This window comes from Juglans regia, chromosome 10 (assembly GCF_001411555.2).
Source record: "Juglans regia cultivar Chandler chromosome 10, Walnut 2.0, whole genome shotgun sequence".
NCBI classification, from domain to species: Eukaryota; Viridiplantae; Streptophyta; class Magnoliopsida; order Fagales; family Juglandaceae; genus Juglans; species Juglans regia.
In genome coordinates, this window is record NC_049910.1 from 14271791 (window position 1) to 14298422 (window position 26632).

Below are 26632 nucleotides of genomic sequence, written 5' to 3' on the forward strand. Positions count from 1 at the left end.
GCAAAGGGATTTTGACTATGAATATTTTGAATTTTCACTCTGATATTTTGATAACATGTTCTAACTCTGCATTCTGAAAGTAAATATTCTAATTTTGCATTCTAAAAGTAAATATTCTGATTCTACATTCTGAAAGAAAATATTTTATTTTGCATTCTGAACTCTATAAATTCTCATGTTTACACATTAATATATGTTCTCTGCTTACTGAGTTGTCGATAAATCACCCCTTATCTCTAAATATTTTTCAAATAATTTTAATGGTTCAGTTGGAAGACAAGAGTAGGAAGTTTTAGCAAGGTGTGATGATCGTAAAAGAATAAGTGTCCGAGGGTACAAGTACTTATTTAGAGTGATCATTAATAAACTGATTATTTTCGAATATTTTGATGCTTTGGGTTAAGGATATTTTCTAGTATTTGGAGATTTTTTTAATTTGTTTTATTGAGAATTTTTTTGTTGTCCCTATGAAGGAACATGAATATTTTGGTTGAGCAAATGAACTAATTTTTTATGGACTTTTCTGAATTTTATAATTGTGATATTGGAGCTGGTATTAAGTAATAAGAGCTAACTCTCCGGATCTTTGGGAATAGGACGTTACATTTACGAATTCATAAATTAATTTTATGTAATTAATGTAAAAAAAATTTGTGATTTATTTTATGTTAAATAAGATTTGTAGTTAAATAAATATTACTTATAGTGTCATTTTTTATATTATCGTGAATGATAAGTAAAATGAAAAAAAAAACATAATTAACAATAAACAAGCTACCAAACACTAAAAATAAAATAATACAGTAATTGCATCGCAAAAATATAATGTATGACTATTTGAATATTTAAATTAATTATACAAAATACAAATAGTCATGATGTCAATATAAAAAAAACACATTTAATGTAAATAAAAGATATACACTACTGGGCCAGATTGTGTAGCACTGCCTCGACTCTAGCAAAGTGTGTCTCATTATCAATCACTCGAGACATGAGCTTTGACTCAATCTATGAGAGTGCAACCCAGACTGCATCAATGATCTCTGATGTCTGTGCGAGCATCTCTGCACGCACGATATTTGCAATCTCCTCACGAGTAGCATTGTGTGATGTACCCTGTGTAAATGCCTCACCAGATATGCCATGTGCACCTCCCTGAGTGTCAACCGCCTCTGTAATGGGTGCACAAATAAGATTTATGGAATGTCCGGTGCTACGAGACAAGGTCGTCAAGTTGATTGGTCCAATCGGCTCCTAAACACGCTCAAACACATCTGGCTTGACTCCTTTCGCTAAAAGAAATCGTGTGAGCAGGACTCCAAACGACAATAAATATGTCATAAAAATTTTTTGATAAGTAAAAGTATTATATATATCAAAAGTAGTAACCAAGTGCACTAAATAAAATAAAATTCTACCTGTCGTAATATAGGTGGCCTCTGATCGAATCCTAGCAAATATATATCTCACTAGGTCGATAGACACCCCACGAGCGACCAGTAACATAAATCGTGTCCGGTCCATGCTCACCTCAGTCTTGTGCAGTTACGGATCAACATTGTTGGCTATTATAATATTCATGATCTTGAAAAAACTAGATAAGTCCACCTCTTTGATGCTCTTGCTCCCATCATAGGAATGAGCATCTGGACCCACAACCAACTGACGAGCCTCATGATCAGCAAGACCATCAATGTCATCAAGCATCATAGTATCCTCTTCCTCTGCAGTCTCCCCATCGCCTGCAAGTGTAGACTCTCTAGGCACCACATTAAGATATGTAGTGGGCAATCGAGGGATACCAAGAAAATCAACAACTGCATCAACTGAAAATTGTATTGAGACGCCTCAAACGAAGAAGGTGTATGCGTCATCCTCCTGCCTGGCACGACCAAGTTCTCTATAGAATTCAGATACAATATTGATCTATGAAACTATCTTGTCTGTCTCTTCATCCTTCTGATCAATGATCGGTGTCCAACCACGATCGAGAAATACAGATGCAAGACAATGTCTCTCCCACAGAAGGTCCCTAAAATCATCTATCTTCACCTGACGCTCCAATAAAATAGTCCTCTCTCAAACTTCTTCGCTAGATAATTGTCCTAAGGCGACCCGCTTCTTTCCCCAAGAAGCCATTGGAATGACGCAAAATTTAATTTATAAAATTCAGGACAATGATTACAAAATATGATAATTATAATTTGATCAAGGTAATTATATCTAACAAAAAAATAAAATAAGAAATGTACCTTTCGAATGACTAACAACACATTCCAACAGTATTACAGTGCGTTCAATCGTTAATAAATATCCGTTCGAACGCTAATAGATTTTCATTCGAACCTTGTAATTGTTGTTCGAACAATCACCATTCTGATATGAACCCGCGGGAAAGGAATCCCTTGAACCCACAATCAATTTGAAAACTCCCCAAGAAAGCCAAAATCAAGTCAATGGATGGAGAACCTAGACCCGATGAGAACCCGTTTCAAGAACCTAGATTATATTAAAATCTAGACCCGTTGAATAACCCGCCTCAAGAACCCAGATTACAAAGGAGGAACGCCACAAAGGTTGTGATTTACCTTTGATAAGTTCAAAAGTTCAATTAAGAACAAGAGGAGATAAACTCAACTCACAATGAACAAATTCATCAAATTTCATAAAACTTCATAAAGTGATTAGAGTGAGGCTACATAGAGTATTTAAAGCAAAACCTAATGAAAGTCTAGCCAAAATAAACCCCCATCTTCCAAAAGTGCCCCTGGATGAACAATGTCGCGGCTACAGTGCCGCGCTACAGTAACTTGGCTACAGTAACCCTAACCCTAGTTCAATAAAATAATAACTTTCTCAACATGCCCTTGCATAGGCCCTCTTAAGTGCTTCTCATAATAAACTCAATTATTCTAAACTAGTAAAATAAGTTCTTTAAATCAATTAAATAAGTTGAAACCCTTCAAGAGCCTAAAGCCTTTAAGTCTTGTCGCTGCCCTCTTCGGTAACTGATTAAATGAATTAAAATTGGATCTTCATCCTTCAAGCCCCATCTTGAATGTTGGGCTCTTGCTAAACTTGTCCCATGTGGATTGCATCAATCATTACATTGTCTCCTTGATCTTCTTGGCCCATCTGGAAGCTGCAAATGATCTTTAAGGGCAGGTTTGGGGGGTGAGATGAGAATTTTGTGTTTTGTTTTAGTGTTTAAAATATTATGTTTTAATATTATTATTGTGTTGGGATTTGAAAAAGTTAAATTGAGATTTGAAAAAGTTGAATTATTTATTATATTTTGTATAGGGATTTGAAAAATTTGTAATGATGAGATTAGATGAGATGAGAATTTTGTGTCTCATCCCACTCTCCAAACCTGCCCTAAGACTAGGTCCATCTTGGTTCCCATCACATTCATTGCTGTTCGAACGTCTAAACACATTTGAACGGATATTTCTGGATCAAGCTCGGCAATGACATTGTCAAATTTGTAAATAATTGGTTTAAATCCTTCTTTTTTCCTCCCACATCAACAATGAGAGGCTGGGATGACCATAAAGCCATCCCATCCTCCATTTTCAGCCAACTACGGGATTGAAATTAAGACTGTTCATCCGGGCTGGATTTTTTCCCAGCCCGGTCCGAAACCCGATTATCCGGGTTCCAATTACGGTTTTCGACTCGGGTCAAACCCGGGCTGAAACCCGCATTATGAAAACCGGATATAGCCGGCCCGGATCCAGGTATAAAATCCGAATTTCATATTAAAAATCCGATACCCGGATCCATGTATAAAATCCGGATTCCGTATTAAAAAGCCTCACTTCAATTTCATTTCTTCACACGATCACACTCCCCCAACCTCCCTCTCTCTCTCTCTCTTTGTCTCTCTCGCGCAAAACCCTAGCCACAAAACTATAGCTGCCGCTGTGTCCTTTCATTCTTCACTCCCCACCAGTGTCCACGATTTGTCTCGCCTTCGGCCTTTCAGCAAAGAGTTTTTCGATTTCCTCATTTTCTTTTTCTTTTCTGAGACGCCGAAACCATCTCTGCTTGTTTTCTTCATCCTTGTGCCGTCGTCTTCATCGTCGTTGCTAACTCGCCTCATCCTCGTGACCCAAGATTTGTTTTCTGCGATTTGGGTCTGTTTTATTCCGATTTGGGTCTGTTTTATTACGATAAGAAAATGCTATTTGCTGATGTTTCTTCTCACTCTCGATCTCTCTCTCTTCTCACCCTCTCTATCTCGCGTCTTCAGATACCTTGGAATAACGACGATGAAAAGCTATGGCTTGTGTAGCTTTTGTTCAGGTAAGATCTGTGCTACGACATTCTGTGCTGGCGTCCTTCTTCTTCTGCTACGGCTATGACATTTTGCACTAGATCTGGGTTTTTGTTGTTGTTTTGTTAAACACGAGTATAAAGTATATGCTGTTAGTTTGATAGATCTGAGTTTTTTTTGTTATTTTGTTAAACATGGGTATAAACTATATGCTGTTGGTTTGATAGATCTAGATTTTTTTGTTATTTTGCTAGTAAAATGGCCTAGATAACGCGCCCTTTCTACAGAAGATTACAGTTTCTTCTTTTTTTAAGAAGGTGCAAGGTGCACTTTCTATAAAAGGTGCAAGGTGCAAGAAAAAAATAGTAGAAAATGAGATACCATCACCTCGAAAAAAAATAGTAGAAAATTTCTAGCCAACTCTACTCATGATAAGATATTGTTTCTGATCTTTCCTGTAAAGTCTTGTGGAAGGATCAATGATTTTAGGAATAAAATGGTATTGTGAGCAATGTATAGACTTCAAAAGTTCTACTAAGAATTATAAGATCCTCTGGGTCTTTTTATTTATATAATGTAGTTTTGAAGCAATACATGGCAAGATTTTATTCACTTTAAGGTTTATTCATTTGAAGAGAATCCTTCTTCAGCTCTGTATTCCAACTTCTTAATTTGCACCACTTTTTATTTTTTGTTTTTGTCTTTTTTGCTTGAGCTTTCTCCTTTTTTAGTCCATGGAGATGTGCTCCAATGTTTTAATGTAACTTGTTTTAGATTACATGTTATGTTTATTTAAAGAAAGAGAATTTATTTCTGAACAAATCCCAGAAAATGGAGGAATACTTACAGCACTCTATGCATTCCATTCACGAGATGTGTCACAGATTGTTTATGATGTTGTTTATGATCGATGCTGGCTTTCTTTGTACTATTATTGGACTCTGAATAGTAGGGTCAATTTTTATACTCCTTGGGGGGTAGAGTCAGCTATTCTTGGCAAAATTAGTTCATGTTTGTTGTTGTGTATTGGAGTTTAATTAAAGCAATAATGTGTTTTGTAATGTTCTAAGCAAATTAGTTCAAACAATGTAATATGTAGTGGATTTTTTTTGACTTTTTACATGCATTTAGTTAACAAGTTAATTAGTTGTTTGTAGCCTTGGCTATTCTTAACATAAATCTAGTTTTTCATTTTGATATTTTTTTTTTATCATTATGGACTTTGATAATAAATATATGCTTTTATATATAATAAAAAAATTTTGCTTTTCAACTTTATTTCATGAAAAAATTGTAATAAAATATAGGATTTTCGAAAAAAAAAAGTTTCAACTTTTTCCCTGAAAAAAAATAATAACATAAAGACTTTTGTTAAAAAAAAAAATACAGGTAAAACCCGGAACCTGGATTCCAGGTTTTAAAAAATCTGAATTCATCCGGGTTTCGGACCGAGTCTTAACCGGACATACCCGGGCCAAAATCCGGCCCATATTTGAAATCAGGGTTCCGGGCCGGCTATACCTGGATACTCGGTCCGAAACCCGGATGAACAGCCCTAATTGAAATTGGGTTTTTTTTCAAAACCTCATTTTCAAACCATTTAAAACAAGTTTTAGGAGAAATTAATCAGTAAAAACGTTGGGGAGAGAACATACATGTTGCGGGTTGGAGAGTAGTGGTGGACGATGGCTTTGATCGCGGCGTTTGGCAACTGTTGGCACTAGAGCGGTAAAGTGGAATCGATTTTTGCATTCTAATGACGCTAGGGTCTGGATACGATGCCTAATATTTACTTTTTACCGTTCGAATAGCTAGTTACAATGTTCGAATGGTTTCCATAAATATTTTATCTGTTCGAACGTCTTACAAATGCCGTTTCAACAGGAAAAAAAAATTGCGTCAGTTTTTATTATATTTGTCATATAATATAATATATATATATTTATGCTACTTATATAATACTTATACTTAATTATTATATACTTATATATACCTATACTTTTATATATATATAGTAATAAAATTATATATATACTATACGTTTGAACTGCCTATTATTACTGTTCTAAAGGTTTAATTTCATGTTCGAATGGAAAGTTACAGCGTTCGAACTTATATAATATCTTGGCGTCATTGATAAGCTGTGGCGGGAACAATTTGTGCGATATTACACTTTCAATTATCAGTTCGAACATTTATAATTGATGTTCGAACTGGTGTCATCTGAACTGATCCAGGTAGAAAATTTTTTCCGCTTCCCTGTTTTTAGGTTTGAATAGTTAGTAAAATTCCATTAAAATGAGAAAATAAGAAATAAGACGTCTAGAAGCACAACGTGCTGGACATTTGGGAAAATCATATTTTGAGATACAGAGACTGTGAGAAAAAGAGATCGTGAGTGTTAGGAGATAGAGAGACCGAGCTCGTGCTGGACATCAACTATTTATTTCTCTTCAATTTGGTAAGTTTTTTTTACTTTGATATTCTATTTCCATGGAATTTCTTTTATTAAAAAACTCAAATTTATGTTCTCTTAAACTCAAATTAGTTCTTTTTTCTTCTGATTTTGAACAAAAGATTAAGGTTAGAAGAATATATTTGTGTTTGGATGTGAGAAACATGTAAATATATTTGTGTTTGGATGTGAGAATATATTTGTAATTTTGAACAAACATGAAAATATATTTGTGCTTGGATGTGGGATTATGAAAATATATTTGTGATTGTACAATGTTTGTGAAATATGCATATTATGAGTTTGTGTTTATCCCATGAATGAGTTCTCTAATATTGTGTTTGTCTTTGTTTCGTGTCTAGAATCTGGGTTGAAACCGTTCGAACACAATGATTCCCCGTTCAAATGCGTTATCATGTTCGAACGGATCTTGAAGTGTTCGGACGGTTGTACTCCTATGTTATAATACTTAAACTCAAATTTAATACTTAAAAGATAATTTATTAAAAATTATAAGGTATAATTAAAAACTAAGGGAATCAAAATTATAATTAATACCTAAAAAATAAGAAACATAAGATTTATTAATACTTAAATTAGAATTAATACTAAAAAGATAATTTATTAAAATCTATAAGGTACAATTAAAAAATAAGGTATATCAAGAAAACGAATCATGTATCAATTTATTTGTTGATCTAAGTAAACGAAGAAATTGATGGTAAAATGTCGGAAGAAGATGAATCAACTGAAGTGGCTAGTGAGGATGAGAGCAATTAGTCCAGCAAAACTGAAAGTAAATGAATTTCAAACAGATATTTTTGTAAGTATTATTCTTATGAATATCCGTAACGTTTGTTTGAATAATAATTTGTTACAATTTCAAACAGATATGCCTCTCAAATGCAAAGCAACACGTGCGCCATCCCATCCATTACCGACTTCCCATGTGGTTTACCTGCCATCAATAGTAGGTCAACATCACCAAACTCAGAATAAAATATTTTATCAAATTAAATACCACATTTTATACTCAATTTAAGTAATATATATCTATAAAATAAAATATTTTAATTAAAAAATATATTTTAATTATTGTATATATAGCTATTGTAAGCCAACGTCGAGGTCAAGGCACTACGAGGGGTGTCTACAAAGAGAAAGTAAGGAATACAATTAAAGTTGATATTCCTGATTATAACATCAATGGCTCTAGAGATTCGGCAGCGTGACTTGCTTCTTATGTTAGTACGCTTACTCGCACGTATGCACCGATGGCTACATTCTCCTGGTCTAAAGTTCTCAAAAATGGGAAAGACTATATCAAAAAAAGTTACTCGGTAATAAGCTACATCTCGAGCAACTAAGTATATAACATGTTAATTTAAAATTACTTTGTATTTATACTAATTGTTTATAATTTTTGAAATGACAAGTTTGAACTTATTTTTGGCTGATGAGAGGATCGATTAACGGTTGAGGAACTGATGTCGAATGCATTCTGGAGGTACAAAAGTCGATGTCATACACACTATAAGAAGTTTAGTATTACAACAGAGGCATGCCAAAATCCATTCCAAGTAATACCACCATACGAATGGGAGAAGGTTTGTGATATGTTTGAAGATCCTGTTTATCAGGTAATTTCACTGCTATATTTTTTTAATAGTATATGATATATGTATTAAACATATAGACATAATATTTTTTTTAGCAACAGAGTACTGTGAACCAAGCAAATAGATCAAAATTAACGATACACCATCATGCGAGTTCAAGATCTTTTTATTGTTTGTCTAAAAAAATAGTAAGTTATTCTAGTCCCCGTTAAATATTAACATGATATAATACATTTTTCTGATTTAAGTTATAATATAGATTTTCCTTTTGCAGGAAGAAGAAAGTTCTACTGACTATGATCTAACCTAATTGTATGCTAAAACACATAAAAATAGTGATGGTGTTTGGACCAATCCCGAAGCAGTGGCAAATTATGTAAATTTAAATTTCTTTAATTCAATGTCTAATAATATTTTTGTTACTTATACTAACTTTAATGTTTTTGTTTTTGTAGGACAAGATAATATCTCTAAAAGAAACTGTTGCGCCTCTTCTTAGCCAGATCGAATGACGACAAGACTAAGGAATTAGACGAAGCAACATTTGAGATAGAATGATTGAGAACCAAGGAAAAAGAGTTGCTAACTCGATTAGATCAAGCAGCAGATTTAGAGGCGAGATTAAAAGAGTGGCTGCAGTTGAATAACCAAAAAATGTTTGAATAGTTCCAATCAATTGTGATGTACCAAAACTCTATGTCACCGCCACAATCTTAAAATTTATTTTTTCTTTAATTATTTTTCTATTATGATGTTCTAAAATATTTAAACAATTGAAATGTTTGAATTACAATTTCTGTAATATTAGTATGGTATTTTTAATTAAAATATGTACTGTATGATTAATATCGTTCAAACGGTAAATAACATGTTCAAGCGGTCAATTCCCATTTAAAAATCCATTCGAACAAAAACAAACTCATTTGAACACAAAATAACGCATTTGAACGACAACCAAGAAATACAGTCGTACGTTTGTTCGAATAATAAAATATTTGTTCAAACAATATTAATATGCAAAATTCCGTACGAATTTATGTTCGAACATAAGTCATTTGAGAAATTTATTGGTTCGAACGCATAAAATATGTTCGAACACTCCATCCGTTCGAACATGATCAAATATGGTCATTTGTTTGAATGAACATTTCTTATAGTTCGCCGTTCTAACAGTTTGAACTGGTTCCGTCCAATTTCATCCCTAAAAATGAATTTTGGAGACTAAAAGAAAAAAAATCTTTTGATACAATCTTTTTGAGAAAAAATAGAGATGAAATTTTTTCGTCTCCAAAAGTATTTTGGGACGAGATTTTAGTTTTTTGAGATAAAATGTTTTGTCTCAAAATACCCAATCTCTTGTAATGTGTGTTCGAGATTGATACACAGTTAACACTCATACCAAATGTGTGGGTAGAAGTTTCATGTTCTAATTAGTTTACAAGCACAAAGATCACAGTCAGATGCCATTCAATCTGTACTAGATTTTAATTACTATGGAATAAACGTGACAAGCTATAATTAATCTAATTAACATGTTCACGACCGGCACTTTGGCTCTGTTTGGACAGTGAAAGTATCTCATCTCATTTTATCTAATTATTACAATTTTCTCATTAAAATATAATAAACAATTTAATCTTTTCAAATCTCAAAATAATAATAATATTAAAAAAATAATATTATAATAATATCTTATTCAAATTTAAACTTTTATCTAAAATCATCTCATCTCACTGTCCAAACCGCACCTAAGTGGCAATCATATAGAATCATTACAGTGCTCATTCAAAGGATAAATTATACGAAATAGCCAAAACGCAAAGGGCTCAGCCCTAGTTGGCCAGATCATCTAGTTTTTTATTTTATTCTTTTTTTTTTAAAAAAAAATATCAACATAATAGTCCCACTAAGTGTTATGTCTTTTCAATTAATATTAATAAGCAAAAGAATTAACAGAGACTCATTTCTTACAATCGCATAACACAGAAGGTTATTTCTTAGAAAACAAATAAAGGGGACAAATTAATCTTAATTATCCTATAACATAAACTCTTACAAAATACAAATGAGGTTAATTTTTTTAGACAATATATTTTATTAATAAATATAAGAGAAATACATTAGGAAGCAGTGGGCTTCCTCAACTATCACCCAGCCCAAAGTAGTAGATACAAAAAAAAAAAAAAAGGGAAATGGTACCAAAGTAAGAGGTGTTTGGAGGGGCAGGTGGCAGTGAGCGATAGTTCTCAGTGAGGCAAGGTAGGATGTGTGGACACAATGTGTGTTGACACTGATGCTTCAAGTGCCACATGCGCCAATGAGTGAAAGGGCAATGAGAGGACGTTGGTTGAGGAGGTGACAAAGAGGGCATCAGTTGGGTAGGCATGTGGAGTGTTCCAATTTGTTGGGGTGGTGGCATGGTTACTTAGGTAGAAGAAAAGTTGACGTGTAAGGTCCATGTGCATTGTGCACCAGAGACACACGTGCATGTGGACTGGATCACCTTCACAAAAGTTAGGCAGTCGATTGAAATACCAAAATTTCATTCTACAAAAGTATGGAAAATGACCTATATATTCAATAAAAGAGCAAGAAAATAGAAGAAGAAGCGAGGGGTTCACTACATTCACAAACCAACAAAATAATTAGTAATCTTAAGATTCTATTTCAGATGGTTCCAACTGATCAAGAATCCTCAAGCAACATACCACAATGTGTGTAATCAATCATCAGCTTCAAATGTTGCCAAAAGCTTATTTCACATGCGGTTGTATGGCAAGATTTCCTTTATTTTATTTTTACAACTTAAAGAGCTTCAAATAGGATAAAGAGTGACACGTAAAGTAAGTATTTAACAGTCATTGAATATTAGAAATTGTGAGGGGAGTAATCCCAGGGCCGGGCTAGCGAAAGTATGCCCTGCCCGTCAGGCCCGAAGAGTCCTAGGGCCAGAGAACCAGGGTTGGGCTGGGCCAAGTCGAGCTTGGGGTCCCAAGAAGGGAAGCAGTCGGGCAACACACACTGACTAGAGAACAGAAGGTAGGACTATCTGACACCACTATTGGCCGACATTAAGGGACACCCCTTGTCCCTAAACCCTGGCGTCCGAACAGGTCAAATAGGTGAATGTAACTGACCAGAACCACACCGCATTTAATAAGACGGGAGACGGGCACGCCACGGTAGGGAACCACGCCACATTTAATACATCCTGAGGCTCAGCACGCCACGAAATGCCTCCTGGGGTGTCAGTGACAGCCGCAATCAAGTCTGGCGAGTTTGTTGCGTAGCAGAGAGTTGGCAAGGACACCAGACCATAGTATTGAGTAGCGCACCCACCACCTCAATCTCAAGGATCGCCCAGACCAGGTCTAAATACCCCCTCCCTTAGCCAGGGGAGGGGTTTAGATTTTTTGGCATTTCAATTCATTATTCTCCAAAATAACTCACAATGACTTTAGCATCGAAGGTGTTCCCTACCAACCTGAAGCCCTCATTTCTCTCTAGTTGCAGGTGGACTGTGACGCCCCAACCTCCGCTTGGGATGGAACGGAAATTTAGAGCGTCGGGACATGTAATACAAAGTTACATACCCCCGTACATGACAATTAGTATGCAATGCATCTTATAAATGCAACTAGCAGAATGCAATATTTGCAGCAGATTAAGGATGAAAATATAACTTATGCCAGAATAAGTAAAAACATTTCAATACATTAATGACCATCATAGGTTCAAAACCAAATAGTAGCATAAGCTAAACATAGAAGTCTACAAAATTAAATCATCTGCTTCAAACGTTCTAGATCATGAAGGACTAAAACTATAAACATAAGGATCAAGTCCTGTCTCTTCTCAAGGTCTGCCTCCTCCTCAATCAGTCGAATCCAACGATCCATCTACCTCGTCCTCTTCGAATCTTGACACAACTTCTATCATTACAAGTGAAATGATAACAGTTCCAAAATGGGTGATATTTTCTTGAAATCTCAGTAAGAAAATAAATTAAGCATGAAGAATGTATAAATATGAAATGGAGAAAATCAGTGTGTGTTCCCATCCAGATTCCTTAACATTTTCAAAAAAATTGAGACACATATTTTTGTTCAAAGAACATTTTTTACTTCAACTGTCAAAATTTCATCATTATTAGCAATTCATATTTAATCGTAACATGATAATGTATGATATCTTCATAGTTCCTCATATGCACTGTGAGTACCTGTCAATAACCGTAGTACAACTCACGTTAAAACTACTTTGTCTGCAGACTCGTTCTCAATACATTGGCAATATAACATAACATTATAATATCATAACATGTACACCCACCAGCCTTAGGTGTCATAACATTTGACTTCCCTCTGACGTTCTTCAAAAAGAATTCATTTGAAACCCATTGACTATTTTTCGTCAACCCAAGGGTTATCACTTCATTCTTAAACACTCCAGAGTAGACAGAGGAATTCCACTAGGATAATTCTCCATCCTAGCTTTTGGAGTCGTGAAAAAAATTATTTTTCATACTATGTTGAAAAATGTATTTCATAACATATGCATATGTAGCAAGCTTTCATATGAAAATGATATTTATATATTCAATATGCTAAAATGGTGAAAATATCATATGTCATGTAAGTATGCACTTAATGTATCATATAACATGATATTTTAATTAAAACATGAATGTGGCATTTATTAATAAATCATAAATAATTTATCAAGATGTAAGTTAGAGGTCAACTTACAAACTTCCTGAGTTTGAGAAAGTCGTAGCGTCTGAAATCAAATTCATACTAAGTTAGAATTTATACTACTATGGATGGGGTTCACAAACAAAGGTTTCAAAAATAAATATTTATAAAAATACCCCTAAACTTTCAAAAATTGCCACTAAGGCCCTAAACTTTTACTATTTGCAAACAAACCTCAAATTTGACCAAACTTCATGGACCTCATATTTTTTATATTCTAAAGCCATCCATATCCTTAGAATTTTAAAAATCAAAGTGGTACTAGCTCAAACATTCACAATCCGTGGCATGCATTCTAGTTGATGCCTAAAAGTGTTTTCAACTATTGATCCCTATGAATGCATGCATATGAAATTCTCTTTAGTCACAAACAATCACTACAGTCCATAATGATATGGTAAAGGCCAATTCTTTGGTGAGCAAGTTCATCCCAACATTTAATCATAGCTAAAAATCTTAATCTTTATTAATCATTCATTAATCATGCTTTGATGTTCCTAGTGTAATTCACAAAGGCATGCTTTCAAAACTCACCCAAAACTGCATTTTCATTCTTATCACAATCAAAAGGTTTCTAAATGCTTAATCATCAAGTCTAGGTGGGAAAAATCAAACTTCATGCCTTAATCACAAACTTACCTAAAACTCATGCATGTTTTGATGATCTAAACAAGATAGAATTAAAACCTATCATGACATGCTTCTAATGAAAAATTAAAACTTCCATAATCATTCTAAGACATTCATAAATCATATCAAAATATGTTAATACGTGCCATAACTAAAATCTCCACTTAAAATAATTTAAACACTTAAACCATCCTTAATGAACCCATTTTTGAATCAAGCATGGTAACTTTTTCTAAATTCATCCAAAAATCATTCCAACACTTAAAATCACAACTCAAAATGTAAACTAAGATCTAGGGAAAGAAAACTTACAAATTTTGTAGCCCACTCAAGCTCCTAGCACAAGAACTCCAAGAACACTCAAGCTCACACACCTTTCGGTTTCTCTCAAAACTAAGGAGAAGATGGCTCTCAATGCTCAAGGGGGAGCCAGAGATGAGGTGTGCAGGAAATGAGGGGGTGGAGGGGCTTTTTATAGGTGGCCAAGGGGGTGGAGACGTTGGCCTAAGCCCATGGTGACTAGATGAGATGAGTAGTGGTGTAGGGGGCTGAATTTTCAGATTACATTCCATCACCTTGTGTCACTTGTGCAGAACGAAATAGTGCCCTAAATCACAATGATTTCATCACTATAGGTGCTACATTGAACCTAAGGGTGCTGGTCAAGTCGTGGTGCTGAAGAAATAGAAGAAAAACCAACAAAAACCAACCATGGAGCTGACAGGTTCAAAGTGGTTTTCTTTGGGCAGATTTGTTCATTGTCTTAACTCATCTTCTTGACTTATCATCATGGTGTTTTTTGTAGGTTTAAGGTCACTTCTTGAAGGCTTTTTAAGGTGGTAGAATGTGGAGGGTTGGCTGCCATGTAATCATAAAGGAGCAGCTCTGAGAAGATGATGCAATGGAGGGTGGTTGTTAGGGGTGTAACCGGTCCGGTCCGGTCCGGTTTTAGATAAAATCTTGGACCAAACCGGTATGTCCCGGTTTTGTATTTTTCAAAACCGATTACGCACCGATTACCCTCCTAAACCGGTACTTCCGGTTTTATCGATTTCCGGTCCGGTCCGGTCCGATTTTTCAATTTTTTTAAAATATAAATTTCACAATTTGTCATTAAAGATTTGTTTATAAAAAAAAAAATTGATTTAAAAAAAACTGTTTTATACTTTTATTAATATATTAGACTATATAATAGTATTAATATTAGACTATTGGTATAGTTATAAGTTATATATTAGTATTAGTTATAAACTTTTAGTGATTTAGTATTAACATTTTATGTAATAATTTATAAATTATAATAAGAAATTATTTCATATATGAATATATATGTTATATATAAAATTTCACATAAAAATTTATAATTATACATTATATATAAAACTTATATATATTAATATTTAATATATATAAAATATTTTGTATAAAACTTATATATAAAAATATTATTTTTTATTTTTTTTAATCAACCGGTCCGGTCCGGTTCGGTCCAGTCTAAAAAATCTTAGAACCGGAACCGGATCGGAACCGGCCGGTTTTTACATTTTAAAAACCGATTCCGGACCGGACCGGTTCAAAACCGATAAAACTGGTCCGGTTCAGTCCGGTCCGGTCCGGTTTTCCAGTTTCCCGATTTAAGTTTACACCCCTAGTGGTTGTTGAAATAGAGTGGTACACAAAAGTCATTCGGTTTTGGCGCCTTCTTTGAGTAGAAAAACTTGGTCAAGGCTCATGATGACCATGAGGGCCGTCATTTCTTCTAATGACATGTGTGGAGGTTTATCTAGTGTCCTAATATGATCTAAGAATGATGTAATTGAATAATGAAACAAGAAAAGTTCATATAAAAAAAGCTAAAAAGATTAAGAAAGAAAATTAAGCTCCAAAACATGATTTAAAGATCACTAATCATGAGTAAGTTGATTAATGATCTTAACTCAATTTCAAAACTTAATTTGGGTACTTGGGGTATGACATGGGCTTGAGAAAACCTATAGTATGATGTATTGGGCTTCAAATTGAAAAATAAAAAAGAAGCAAACCAAGGCTTTAAGCCTTGTGGGTTTAAAAGGACCATGAGTGTGAGTTAATGATTCAAGGGCTTTTGGGTTTGAGTGAATGGGGGCCTTGTTTCTAGATTTTGAGGGATCAAAAGAGACCTCAAGATCTACAAAGATGGGGCTTAAAAGGTTTACCTTGACCTAATTGGGCTATGAGATAAACCTATACCATGTTTGGCCCAAAAGGTCTTATGCTTACTAAGTTGGGCTTAATACCTTGGGTTTAAATAGTTAGGCTCATTGTCTTGTGTCCAATAAGTTAATCCTAAATTATTATGTCTTCCAAGTTGGGCCTAAGGCCTTCATTCTTACTAAGTTAGGTCCAATGGCCTGTTGTCCTTTTTATTGTGCCTATTTTCTAGTGTCCTCCAAGAAAGGCTTTAAACTTAATATCTCACAAGTTGGGCCTAAGGCTTTTTAACATCTTAACCTTAGCCCATAACTTCCTTAGTGCATTAGGGCCCTAAATTCTTATTGCCTCCTAAGCCTTTATACCCAAAAAGCTTAGGCCTTTCGAAAACCACTATTTGAGCCTTCTCCAATTCCATCAAATATTTAACTCAAATTACTTAGCCCATTAATGTGGCAACCATCCAACATGTCATGTGTCATTCTCTTATGGACTTCTTGACTTCTTATCCTCAAAATTAATAAAGCATTAAAAGTTCTCTAAAATAATATTGTTAAACCAATGATGTTCCAAAAATTTCATTTTCCTCAAAATCAATATAGCACTAAAATCTTCTAATAATTCTACTAAACCCAAAGTATATGGTCCTCTTGCCAACTCAAATATCCAAAATTATTCTTATTCTCAAATAGCTCAACTCCTAATTAACTAAGATTAAGGCCACTAAGATTAAGGCCTAAGAAACTTTTTAGGCGAGGTGTTATATAATTGGGCTCCCTTGGATATGATCGGGCTACGAAACACGACATCAATAAAATAATAATAAATATTGTAAAATTTACTTTACTACGTTTCTTTGTGATCTTTTTGTTTCACCTGAAACACTCAAATTTGAACAAAATTTTAAAGGATAGTTGTCTCCATTGTACATTTGTCCCCGCATACACCCAGAACATTCGATTTTTATGCTGCCCCGAGAGCAAGAGATTCATACCTTAAGAAGCCATGACGACCTCAAGAAATATACATATATATATATATATATATATATATTTAGCTGGCATATCCACCTTTGTTGCACAGAAACCAGATCCACCTATTCTTACAATAAAAGATTAGGCGGTCACTTTAAGCGGTCAAAGTGGGAGGCAAAGTAGTGTTGGTGGGGCTACTCTGCCGTCCCACCTTTACTGCTGGGCGTACTGCCCAATCAATTTTTTTTCTTTTTTTTTTCACATTTTTTAATATTTTTAAATCTTTTTAAAAAATAAAAAAAATATACCTATACACTTAAAATTATTAAATAAATAAAAATGTCAAGCGGTCATTTTGAGTTGTCAAAGTAATAGGCAAAGTAGTATTTTCCTTAAGAGAAATGATACTTGCAGTCGTGAGCGTGCAGTAGCCGTGCAGTCGCTTTGAAAAAAGTGAATAAATAAGAGACCCACCTGAAAAGAAATTAATTTTTTAATAGTGGACCCCACTCTTTTTCAAAGCGACTGCACGGCGTTTGCGCATTCCACGACTGTATGTAACATTACTCTTTCCTTAAAGGATACTTGCTGTCCCGTGGGTCTGCTCAACTTCAACCCAGAAAGCCCCCTGATCAGAAAAAAGAAACTCAGAAAGCACCCTTTTCGCCACTTGAGAGGCATAGATCCTATACTTTTCGCCCTTGTAGGGGAGGCATCAAAACAAACAATATGATTTGCATAGATATTTACAACAACCTAACCTGCTTGAGTTGAGCCTGGGGACTGTAGAATTTCCGTGTTTTGGACCCTTTGTGTTCAACCAAACTCAGATAATTCAATCGTTGATAACCTGAACTGATTATTCTTTTAATTTTTTTATAAAAAAAATTAATAAAATATGATTATTCATAATTCAATTTAATTCATCTTTAACATCTAAGTTTGGCTAACGAGAGTATTTCAAGTACTCTCAAACACTTTTACTATTATTTTTTATTTTATTATTATTTTTTTATCTATTTTTTATTATTATTTAATAATTTTTTATTACTTTTATTATTCAATCTCTTTTAAGCAGGAGGTATAGACGTTCAGTGGCATTTGAACTACAATCAAGCAAAGCTGGCATTTCTGAGACATGTTTTCACCACTTTAAAAATCTTCTGACTTTGCATCAGATACTCGTACCATAAAAAAGGAACCGATTATTGTATGACAAAAAGCATGAATTGGCGGCCGCCCAGGAATTTGAATTCTGTGCCTCTTCATCATCAACTTGAAGAATTTACTATTTAGTAAGCAATAATTAAGTTACATATAAAAATGTCCAAAAACACTCTTAACAGTACCATTTATATAAATATATATATATATTTATATATATATATATATATATATATAACTCCGTTTCAAATTCGTAGTCCAACTCTGTATCAAGCTAGTGTTAGACTGGGGGTTCTCCCAGTGGAATCCAAGTCAAGCAAATGGCTTTCTTCACTGTTTATCACACTGTTGCCTATATGTATTATTGTTCAAAGAGATCAACCACTACCTACATTAAAAAATTATTAAAAAATTACATTTTAAATTTGTAAATTAATATGATTTCACGAGATTTGTTAGATTTATTTTATAATAAAAATAATTTTATAATCTGACGCATCACATCAATTTGTGAATTTATTTTTTTCTACTCATCATTCTCACACACCACACACCACACACCATACACCGCACACTTTTTTATTTTTTTTATTTTATCCTTTTTAAACTAATTTAATTTTTCTATTAATCATCCATAAACTACATATTTAATAAGATTAAAAAAATAATAGTACTGTTCGATGTTTAGAGATGATGAGTAAAATCTTATATATATATATAATATTTATATTATATATATATAGTGATACTAACTACAGAACTGGGCTGTGTAGTGCAGAATTTCTGTATGCAAAGGAGATCGCTAGCAAATCATCAATCGGTATATCTCATTCCACAGTGGTAATTAAAGAGCTGTCTATATAAATTGTACCACCAAAGGCGCCGAGATAACCATCGACCATGTCACTGAATTCAACCCAGTACTTTTTTTTTATTCAAAAATGATGATGGCATCATTAGGGGATGACGAACCAACAGAGAGCTAGCAATCCAGCTTCTTGCCGGCCCCCTGAATCGGGCCTTTGTTGATAAAGAAAGCCAGCTAGCTACGACATATATAAGTTGATCAAATTAAAAATAATATACCAGCAAATTATGGCACTACTGCTTAGTACTGCAGCTTATGCATTAATGCAATACAAACCTAGCTAGCTGCTGTTCAATAAAGCATTCATGATATGATCTGTTTAAATCTCACATCTCACAATGATACCCCAAAGATAAACTATCCACTGGGTCCAAAAACCAAGAGGGTAAATACTAAATAGCTAGCATGCAATGAGCTGTCCTAAAGATGAACTAGCATGCATGCATGCATGCTTTTTAATTTATTGTCTCCAAGGAAGACCCGACACGCCCAAACCTCAAATTAGTATATAAAACCTGTTTTACCTAAATGCCAGCTGAGGATTAATGATGCTGCATGAACCCAAAAAGAAAAGGCAAATTTTGATAATTAGAGCAAGTGACCAACAATCGACATGCCTCATGTACGTAGAGGCCGCCGAGAAATCAAACTTGGTTCTTGCACCTTTTGTGTACTACGTACGTGGTCGTATTTCATATGTAGTTTGTCTCCAAATTAAGCGCAGGCCGGGGCAGTTTTCAAGTACTAGATCAGAGCAGTCTTTTCTAGAGAATAATTAACAGGAGGAAACAAATTTCCAGACAGCCCTATCTATCAAATCAAGTTCCATGAAGTAATCTTCAAATGCTACAAGCTGTGCACGCGATCTGTACGTACGTGCTCGGTCGATTACAATGTTCATGCCTGCCTTGAACAAGATGGCCGGCCGCTGGGAACACAGTTTCGGAACAGCAACAAAAGCATGAGGGAATTTGCAATCATTTAGTTCATAATGTAATAAATTAACAATGCCATGCATGCAAGACTATGAATGCTAGCTAGCTGGGGTAGAAAAAGCATTAGAAAATAAAATGTTTGTCGTTGGATACAATCTGACGGCCATGATCATTATATATATATAAATATATATATATACAGATACTGTGTATTCTGGCTCTATATATGTGGACCACGAGATACATCCATGCCGTCGATCGACGTCCCCGCGCATAAAGCATTAATGCATAAAACGCGCCAAAAAGAGGCAAAAGACTCGGACGCGCTCGTGATCATGCATGTACAAAGAAGCAAATAGGCATGGTTTCCAATAAATTAATTAATTAATCATGTAATTATAATGTTAGCAATAAAGTTGGAAAATATTCTCATCATTTGGGTGGATTTCATTTTAATTTTTTTACAATTTTGGTTTTGGTGAAGTAGTAGTAGTACTTGATGGCCTCCGATTGATCATGTTGATTTTCTTTGGTATGGTGAAATAAACAATTAATTAACTATTTAATTTTTTCGATCCTACGCCATGCATGCATCTCGCCAATTAATGTGGTGTAAAGTTTTACTATTTTAATTTTGTATCTAAAGTCTTGTACTAGAGGTGATCATTTTTATTCCTAGACTAATAAAATTTGTTAACATATATGAAGCTAATTTGTTTCACAAATATGCATGTAATAATAAAATAATAATAATATTACACGCATTAATGTGATTTGAGCCACACAATGGAATGAGCTGGTTTGGTTATATAAAACTAAATTATCTCATCTCATATAATTATTATAATTTTTTTAAATTCTTACACAAAATATAATAAACAATTCAACTTTTTTAAATCTCAAAATAAAAATTATATTGAAAAATTATATTATAATAATATTTTATTCAACTTTTAACAAAACATCTCATCTCATATAAACTGCATAATAAAACGAGAAAGTCGCAACATTTTAAAACTATATATTGTACTATATATAATTCTAATATATTTGATTTTAGGTTGTGTTTGGATGTTGAAATGATCTATAAATAGTAATATTTTGTGAGTCTTATTAAAATATGATTGAATGTATGTTTAGATTATCAACCCATCTCAACTCATCATTACAATTTTTTTAAATTTTAACACAAAATATTATAAATAATTCAATTTTTTCAAATTTTAAAATAATAATAATATTAAAAAATAATATTTTATCATTTTAACTCAACTTAACTCAGTTTAATATTATTCAAATATAGCCTAAATGTATAAAATAGATTAAGATGAATTTAATTTTTTTATAAAAAATTAAAAAAATAATAAATCACATTAACAATTAATTTGAAATAAGTTGACGTGTGTTTATGTTCCAACGTAGCCTAAAAAATCATGTATTAATTTTACGATTAAACTATTATAAATGACAACCTATTCGTGAACAAAAACAGTTCAACCACCTATACAAACGTGGCCCAGTGAAAATAAAAAACAAAAACAAAAACAAAGGAAGGGTTGGGGGGACTGACTCTACAATAGTTTGCTTGTCAAAAAACCAAACCTCGTCTGCTTCCCATCCCAGGAGAGGGATTTTCGTTCCTCACAAAACCCAAAGCACTGATCTCTCTCTCTCTCTCTCATGTCATATCATGCAAATAGCACCCTAAGCGGAGCGTCCTTTAACAACAACTACCCCCCCCAGCCCACAACATTTGTTTCGCCCTTCGCCAGCTCATTCATTCCCAACCCCAACCCCAAACGCACCAAGACACCAACCCAACCCGGGCGTTCACTCTCTGATATCCTCTCTCTCTCTCTCTCTCTCTCTCTCTCAACGTTTTCTCCACCGGATCTCTTGGAGTTACCCTTTGGAGATGCGTGCTTTCTGAACATCGTCTCTTTACCCCTTTTATATATTCGTCTGGGTCTCTCTCTCTTATACCCGAGTACTCGTTTTCGGGTTTTTTTTTTAAAAAAAAAAAAACTTTGTCTGCGATTTCTCTCCTAAATATCTTGTAGGGTTTTCGGGGTTCGTTCTCTTTGTTGTTCAAGAACAGAGTGTTTTTCTTGTTTCTGCTTGAAGAGAGAGAGAGAAAGAGAGAGAATGGCTAATGGGGCCGAGAGGGAGTGTGAGTTGGTGGTGATGTTTAGCGATGAGGAGCTGAAAGAGATGAGTGGGGTGAAGAGGGGCTTGGACTATATAGAGGTCATGTGTGGGTGTACCAGCCACAGATATGGTGACGCCGTTGGGAGGCTTAGGGTTTTCCAAAATGGTGACCTTGAGATCACTTGTGAATGCACCCCTGGTTGTCAGGAAGGTCTCTCTCTCTCTCTCTCTCTCTCTCTCTGATCATGCTCTTTTTGGGAAATGAGTTTTGATTTTTATGCATGTTGGATGCGTGTATGCGTGTGCATATACCATGTGTGGTGAACTGGGGTTTGACGTTGATGTGTACCACTTTCTGTTATTTAATCTGCTTCGGGAGTAGAGTTATTGGTGATGGAGAGCCTAGCAAGTTGTTCATTGTTTTTCTGTTCCACAGTTCAAGTGTATGTTGTTTTGTCTGAGTGAAGGAGTTATCTTCAATGTTCCAACACAAAATAGTGCAGTTATGTATATGGCCAACAGGATATGGTCCGGTTCAGATTGAAACGTGGCTGTTTTGTTTAATACGGTGGTGTTCTTTGAGTACGTATCATTGAATGAAACCTGCATTGTCATTGTGGTTGTTATTTCAATCTCTTCGGCTAGTTTGAGATTGGTTTTTTACCCTCCAAGTTCTGCTCTTTCTGTTCAGCAGAGTATAATGTTGAGGGATGATGTAGCATTGGTTGTATATTTTATGGTTGTCTCCATGTTTTTCTCTTCTCGGTTCCGTTGGTATGTTACCACTGGAGTCACTGATGAAAATTTTCTTTTCTTTTTGATAATCCTATGGTGATACGATTGTTCTTAGGCCTTGATCGTTTCGGGCAATGATCAAAGTTTGAGCTTGAATTCTGATGAACAATCGCGGCCATGGTTTGTCAAGTTGATATGCGGTTCATGCATCTCTTGGTATGCATGCATTTTTGTTTCCATGGTGCAAGTGTCTAGATTGAAGGTTTCATGGGTAGTATAGATGGCTGAGGATTTTATAAGGTGCTGCATTCCTCCTATATATATAGCTTTAGGTATCTACTTATCAAATATATATATATATATATATGTATATAGCTTTAGGTATCCGGCTTGCAATGACAGCTTTTTGGATTAGCACCTAGAAAAATTCTTGAGGATTGCTTGAAGATTTCTTTGTGCAATGCCAAACTTGTATTCTGAAAGATTGTAAGTCCTCAACTCAGTTTGATGACCTAATTCATCGACCACTTGTGATGTGAATGTTCTAATAAAAATAATATATCTTTTTTATTGATTGAATAATTTGATTTCTGATCCCAATCATCGGAATTGAAAGAACCACCTGCCTACTATCAGTCCCTAACCATTATTTCTTCTTCATACTATCGGTCATCTTATGGCTCTTTCAAGAGACTGTTGTAGATGTAATGACTGGATCAGTTGTTAAGGACTTTACCTTGGTTAGCACAATCCTTTTGTCAATACCTACCAAATTCTGATTCATTGTCCTTTAAATATGCAATGTATTGAACTAGTAAAGATGCTGGTCTATCACGTCTTCTTACTCATTCTTATAATCTCATGCTGGCACTTTACTTTCTGTTGTGTACAGCATGTGCTATATATATATAGTTCTGATCATCTAATTCCTCTGCTGACTATTTGAATGACTAGACAAGTTGACTCCGGCTGCATTTGAGAAGCACTCTGGAAGAGAGACAGCTAGGAAATGGAAGAATAATATTTGGGTTATAGTTAATGGGGAGAAGGTTCCATTGTTTAAGACAGTGCTGCTCAAATACTACAACCAAGTATCAAAAAATGCTAATGGGTCCCACAGATCCCATAATGGACGAGTTTCTCACCGTGATGAGTTTGTTCGTTGTACTAGATGCAACAAGGAGCGTAGGTTCCGATTGCGAACAAAAGAGGAATGTCGCATTCATCATGATGCTTTGGCAGATGTAAATTGGAAATGTCCTGATCTTTCATATGATGAGTATGTTTGCCCTTACATTGAATTCTGTTTTTTTTTTTTATCCTCAAAATAATAATGTTGAATTTCTTATTTGATATATGAGGATATGAGCCATTCAGTAACATGCTGCTTATGTTTACCGTTTTATCGTAGAGAATTGGTATCTAGAAATTTGTCAGTGCGTATCAGGACTGAAATGATTGCAGTTTTCTTATTTTCAATCAGATAAATATTTTTCTAATGGCTTGCATTATGCTCATTCAATGTGCTGGCCTGTTTATTTCTTTATCTCTACTTTTACTGTAGATTTTTCTTTTCCACATAGGATACCTTTGTGCTTTGTTACAAAAAATAGCATCTTTTAGATTGTAAGTGACCTGGAAGGTTCCAATTTATCCCTAAATTGATTTTTCAAGATGCAAGTTTGTTTAATAGATTTGGGGGACCCTGGTCTGGTTAGGTCTGGACCTCAGCCATGGTGTTTCATTTTCATAGTAATCATTAAAATCTTGAAGATGTTGTTAGCATGTCAAATGAAGCCTGAAGTAAATTTCACAAGGTAATTTTTGTTCCTGTGAGGGAATTGGGGAAAACCTCTGCAAGCTTCCACAGTTTCATATATAGGATACGGAAGAATTTCTTATACATGTAAAATGTTGATTTTGGCTCTCTGAGTTGAGAATAAAAGGTAGCTTAGCTCTTTTATACCATTATGGCCTGTAGATGGAATGCAAATGATCCTGTGTATTCACTTAGACTGAAGGTAAACCTATCTTGGACCTTTGAGTGGAATCTTTCTGCATTGGCATAATTTAAGAGGAGCTTTTTATATGTTTCTGGTTTCAACTTCTCACTCTAAGATTGTGATTGGAAAAAATGGTCTCCACCTTTCAAGCACTTCGAGCCACAAACGCTTTATCATAATATACGGATATGTAAAAATTGAAGACTGTCATACTCAACTTAGTATGTAGTGTTTTCCATGCTCCCTAGCTTCAGGAACTTTGCTTGGCTTTTTATATACTCTTTAATAACTAATTATCAGCTAATTTCTCATTGTCTTTCTAATGCTACAAAGATGTTTGCTCGTGTCTGAACTTTGAAACACTATTGAATGCCGGTATGGTGCTTGTTGAGCCTTGACAGATAAGATAATTAAAAATGGATAGGATTGTCTAAGGTATCAATCGAAGGAGTGCAGCAACAGCCATCGGGATTCTGAGTGGACCTTTTGCATTGAAGAACTAGAAAGTTATCGAAAGACTAGAAAGAGAGAGATATCAAGGGAATTGGCAACTATGAGTGATGTACTTTTATATGCCAGCTATCTTGCACTGGATGACCCATCACATTTAAAATTAGGAAGCCTTGCAAAGATATTAGTGGGACACTGCCAATAATATATCTTCGAGGCCTCGTTATTCAAAATGCAATGGACAAGGCTCACGTACCAAAATCACTATGCATTCCTGTATATCTTTTTTCACGTACAAGAATATTTATGTATCCATCTTTGTATGCACACTGGTGATTTTAGTAGGCATTTAAGTCTTATGGTAGTGTCTTTGGTTGAGTTTCATAGTTACTCATGTGAAACAACGATTTTCTGTATTCAGAATTACATGTGATGATGACGAAGAGCGAGGGAGTCGCAGAGTGTACAGGGGCTGCACGCGTTCTCCAACATGCAAGGGCTGCACTTCTTGTGTCTGTTTTGGATGTGAAATCTGTCGTTTCTCTGATTGCAGCTGCCAAACCTGCATCGACTTTACTAGGAATGCGAAGACTTGAGTCTCCAAAAGCATTAATCCGTCAATCAAGCCCACCCACATTTGAAAAGCTCTGAGAGTCATTTGTCTACCTTACAGACAGCGGATATGAGTTTACCTCCCTCCCTGCAGGGTTTGTTCATCAGTGTTCGCTGTTCACGTGGACTGGTTTATAACACTTATCAAATTCAGTAACTTATTCCTTCCATTTATATATTTGGCTCGTGCTTGATTTTATTGTTCTGTCCATTTTTTTTTATTAAAGAATTATTATTATTGATGTAGATTTTCCAATTATTGTGAGTAGATGGATAAATTGTCTTAACAACGCCAGCGAAATGGTTCAAGGAAGAAGCCCCTGAGACGAGCAATGTCTCTCTTTTCGTTTAAAGGTAAACTGAACGTGCTAGCTGGCTTAGATTTGTAGGGAATGGCTTAAATGATGAGATTCTCTTATTGAGGAGGTTGTACTACTCAATTCAATGCTTATTGGATTTGATTCTGCAGATTTTTTGAAAATAATTTGCACAAGATTTCATTGGCTTGAATTTATTTGTAATACATTTTATAATTTTACCAATTTAATATTAATAATAATTATATTCTAATTAAATTAATATTAAAAAATCATATTTTTAAAAGTCATTTAATGCTAATAATAAAAAATATTTGATTAAATTCATCTAAATTTCTATCTAAATTTTTTAATTACAAATAAAATAGTATTTTTGTTTCGAGTGAAATTAATATTTTAATGTTTGGTTGGAGTGATAAATTTTTATTTTAACATTTGGTGAATCAATTGTGGTTTTCTATCTTTAGCAAACCACTGTAGTGGAAGTCTATCTTAT

At 34.4% G+C, this 26632-nt stretch overlaps 1 protein-coding gene across 1 annotated transcript; it reads left to right on the forward strand.

Annotated features, from left to right (window-relative positions):
• The first annotated feature begins 21473 nt into the window (after window positions 1-21473).
• Window positions 21474-25989, forward strand: LOC109022287 (protein ULTRAPETALA 1-like). The gene is made up of 3 exons (XM_019005156.2): window positions 21474-22230; window positions 23709-24033; window positions 25629-25989. Exons 1-3 carry the CDS (start codon window positions 22017-22019, stop codon window positions 25801-25803), a joined length of 714 nt encoding a protein of 237 aa, XP_018860701.1. The 5' UTR covers window positions 21474-22016; the 3' UTR covers window positions 25804-25989.
• The last annotated feature ends 643 nt before the right edge of the window (window positions 25990-26632 follow it).